Below are 4,068 nucleotides of genomic sequence, written 5' to 3' on the forward strand. Positions count from 1 at the left end.
AAATAAGATAAAAATAAAATTAAGCAACAAGACATAATATGTTATTTTGTTATTACAATAAAGTAATACTGATATAATAATGATAATGGAATTTTAACATAATATTATAACTAATAATAATAAAGAAATATTACTCTATGATTACTACTTCATTTTATTTTTATAGCTATTGGCAGCATTGTGGACAAAATCTTTAATTTTTCTCCATGGCTTGTTAATTTTATTTTGTTTTGCAAAATTTTCACATTCGTGTTTTTTGGGAGCTTTATTTAAAATAATAGAAGTTTTAAAATGTTGAGTAATAATTTTTTTTTCATTTTCTGTCCACGGTATAATTTTTATATATTTTTTTAACTTTTTAATAGGACTTTGTTGTGTAGCACATGGTTCTTGTTCTTCTATATTTGATTCATTTGTTTGCCTTAAATCAAAGTTTGGGGAGGAGTCTTTTTCATGAAAATCATCATCTACATCATCTTCTCCTTCATCAGAAACTAAATCATTTGAACTGATGTTGATTTCGTCTAAAGTCATTCCGCGATACTTCTGGCCCTCGCCTTTTTCCATTAACAACAGTAGTTTGCTGACTTTTGCTACCTGTAAATCAGTTAGATTTAAGTAAAATAATTGTAAAGAAATATTTTTAGTTATCAACTAATATATAATATTCAATTATGCTTCAGAATACATTAGATATTTTAATAATTAAAACAACATGCAGCTGACCATCATTGCATAATAATATTGAAAGCATGATAACTATTTGAACTTAAGCATTTATTATTATTTATTAATAATATATAATAATAATAATAATAATAATTTAAGTTGCTGCTTATTTAATAAATATGAAAATATATTATAATTTAAAATCTGATTAAAAGAAAATGTCAAATTCTTATAAAATATTTATTTTAACTTGGACAGGTTTTATTTATTATATTTAGTTCTGATATAATCTGTGCAAAATTAAACTTGATTTTAGTAAAATTGTATTTGGCAACTTATTTAATTTGATAATTAAGATTTTTTAAATCAATATAAATAAGTTATTAATCTAATTTCTGTTGAAGGTTAGACAATAATTGACATCAAATTTGAACAAATTACAAAATTATTTCATTCAATAAATATAAAAGTTATATTAATATTAAAATTGATAGTTGCAAAATATTTACCTGAAAAGCATTATCTGTCAGTCTATAAAAACTTTTGTGGATGTCTTTCGTATGGCCCATAAATGTTGCCAGTTGTTCTATGTCTCCATCAGATAAGTTTAGCAACTGAGAAACAGTGGCAACGTGTTTCCTTAGACGAGTAGAAGTAATATTTTCCGGATGTTCTGCCCCAGATTTGCGACCAAATTTTCGTATGAAATCAGATGCCCTCATACAGCTGGTAGAGCATTGTGTTAAAGGAAATAAGAATGGGTTTTCTTTGTTTATAAAACTGGCAGACTCTCTTAATTTCAATAAAAAATTCAACTATTTTTGAAGATGCATCGTAAACAAAATTGGAACGCCTCGTCCTCGCTTTCCGCGGATTACTATTCTTTTAAAACTTTTAGTAAGCTCTAGTTCGACAGGGGATAATGCATGACTAATTTCTTCCTGGGAAACTTCTGATGGTGCATTAATGTAAGTATCTAACAGGATACGCTGCACTTCTCCAGCCCTACGACGATTAAGCAATACAATTTGTACCATTGTACTTTCTTGAAGCTCTTTAAACGCTGACATATTTTCTGGGTTTAATTTCAGATAGTGAGAAGCCTCTTTTTCTACACTAATAATGTAGTCCCTAAATACTTTGATGTCAGAAGTCAAGGGTAAAATAGCTGGCTTGTTCCATTTGTTTTGATATATTTCTTTGCATGCGTTACTCGAAAGCTCGAAAGACCACTGTTTTTCTATCATATACTTAAAATTGTTAATGGATTCTCTTTCTTTTTGAGATGTGTTAGAATTTAAATTTTCGCTTTATTTTAAAAACAGAAATTCAGCCAAATCGCAGCACTGTTTAAGCATTTGACCTAATTTCAAAATGACGGACGGTGAACCAAAACTATCGATTTTTTCGTCATATCTTGCAACTTTTTTTGACCTAATAAACCTTTTTTAACCATTATGTACTTCATAAGTCTAGGTAAAATATTACACATTATATAAAAGTCGATTACAAATGATTTAGGAAAAACAATGAAAATCGTAAATATTAAAATTATAAAAAAAAATAATAATATAGGTAAGTATAAAAAAAAAAAAAAAATAATAATAATAATAACTAATTATTATTAAACCTACTTTGTTTTATACACTTCGTATTTCAATTTTATATTGTAAGTAAATCTATAGTTTACATATTATAAAAAAAAATATTTTGATCCCAAATATTATTATTTAATTTGCAATTTTTAAATATATTTATATTGGAATGGTATTGAACCTGGGCCCATAAAATAATCAGCATATTATGCATCTCTAATCTCTATTCCTTGTGCTCTTGCTGGAGCTCCTCGAATTTCTAAGTCATCAACCAACAAATTTGACTCCATATCATCGTAACTAGCTCCGTCCCTTTGGCGAACATAATTATGTAAAATGCAACAAGCTTTTATTATTTCATCGGCAAAATCTGGTTCCACTAATAAAGGAGTGTGTAATACTCTCCATTTGTTGGATAATACCCCAAATGCACACTCGACTGTTCTTCGTGCTCTTGAGAGCCTGTAGTTAAATACGCGCCGCTTATCATTTAAACCTCGTCCAGGATATGGTCTCAACAAATTTGTATGTAAACTAAAAGCCTCATCAGCCAAAAACACATATGGCAACGGAGAACTTTCTGAATTAGGCAAGTATGTCGGTTTTGGTAAATTTAGTTGTTGAGCAAACAATTTTTTACCAAATGTGCATTGTTTAAATACAGTAGAATCTGATTCCCTACCGTAAGCTCCAACATCAATACAAATAAAACTAAGATTAGCATCAACTACAGCCATCAATATAATAGAAAAAAATTTTTTGTAGTTAAAATAATATGAACCGAAGTTTATGGGATTCCTACATCGTATGTGTTTACCATCTATGGCACCCAAGCAATTTGGAAATTTGTGCTTTGATAAAATCTATCAGATATTCCAAGCCATTGTTCAGTTGTAGGTTTTGGCATCTCTGTAGGCTGTAAAATTTTCCAAATAATAGCACAGGTCTCTCTAACAATTTCCGCAATAGTACTTTTACCAACGTGAAAATCAAATAGATAAATCATCAATTCTCTCATTATCTATATGACTTTAAGGTGTAATTTGTATGTAATTTATTAACTTTGGTGTAAGTATTAGTTATTATGTATACCTATTAATGAATATGTATAACATATTGTATTATTTATGATATGAAGAGTTGTGAGTTATGTGTTTATGATTCGAATGGTTTAATTTATATATATTGAAGGTATTAATTAGTTATAAATATATAATATATATTGACTTATTAATTATTTAATATGTATCATCCTGTCTAATCCTAGTTGTACTTGAACATTTTATTCTATACCTTACATTATTTAATTTAGTTGCAATATGACTACTCCATATGAACGGTTGAAAAAACATCGTCAACTGAGACAGTTAACTGAAAATGCGGTATCATCTAATGATTCAACAGATGTTGAACTTGACAATTTTTACTCATCTGTAAATTTGGAATTAGAGGTTGATGATATTGAACATTATTGTAGTGACCATTTATATAATGCTGAGAATATTGAAAACAGCTACCTCACAGATTCATCAATTTATAAAACAGATCTCCTGATTTAAGTTCAACAGATAATGATTCACCTCCGTCTTTTTTGTCATCATCGAACTCTGATGAAGAGAATAACGAAGAAGTGCCTACTATTCGTGAAAAATTACAAAGTTGGGTAGTAAAATTTAGATCTAATCTTACAATTGAAACAATCGATAGCCTCTTAGATATTTTACATTCAGAAAATATTGATGGTTTACCAAAATCAGCAGTTACTTTATTACAAACTAAAACCGATAAAAATATCAAATTAATG

At 28.1% G+C, this 4,068-nt stretch overlaps 1 protein-coding gene across 1 annotated transcript; it reads right to left on the reverse strand.

Annotated features, from left to right (window-relative positions):
• Positions 1 to 144: 144 nt before the first annotated feature.
• LOC149061340 (uncharacterized) lies at positions 145 to 1,391 on the reverse strand. The gene is made up of 2 exons (XM_089214949.1): positions 1,179 to 1,391; positions 145 to 597 (listed from the first exon to the last, which is right to left on the reverse strand). The coding sequence occupies exons 1-2, from the start codon at positions 1,389 to 1,391 to the stop codon at positions 145 to 147; spliced, it is 666 nt and encodes a 221-aa protein (XP_089071075.1).
• Positions 1,392 to 4,068: the final 2,677 nt, after the last annotated feature.

The sequence above is a fragment of the Diuraphis noxia genome, unplaced genomic scaffold, assembly GCF_037042655.1.
Source record: "Diuraphis noxia isolate RWA-SAM2 unplaced genomic scaffold, SU_Dnox_SAM2 contig0001, whole genome shotgun sequence".
Classification (NCBI taxonomy): domain Eukaryota; kingdom Metazoa; phylum Arthropoda; class Insecta; order Hemiptera; family Aphididae; genus Diuraphis; species Diuraphis noxia.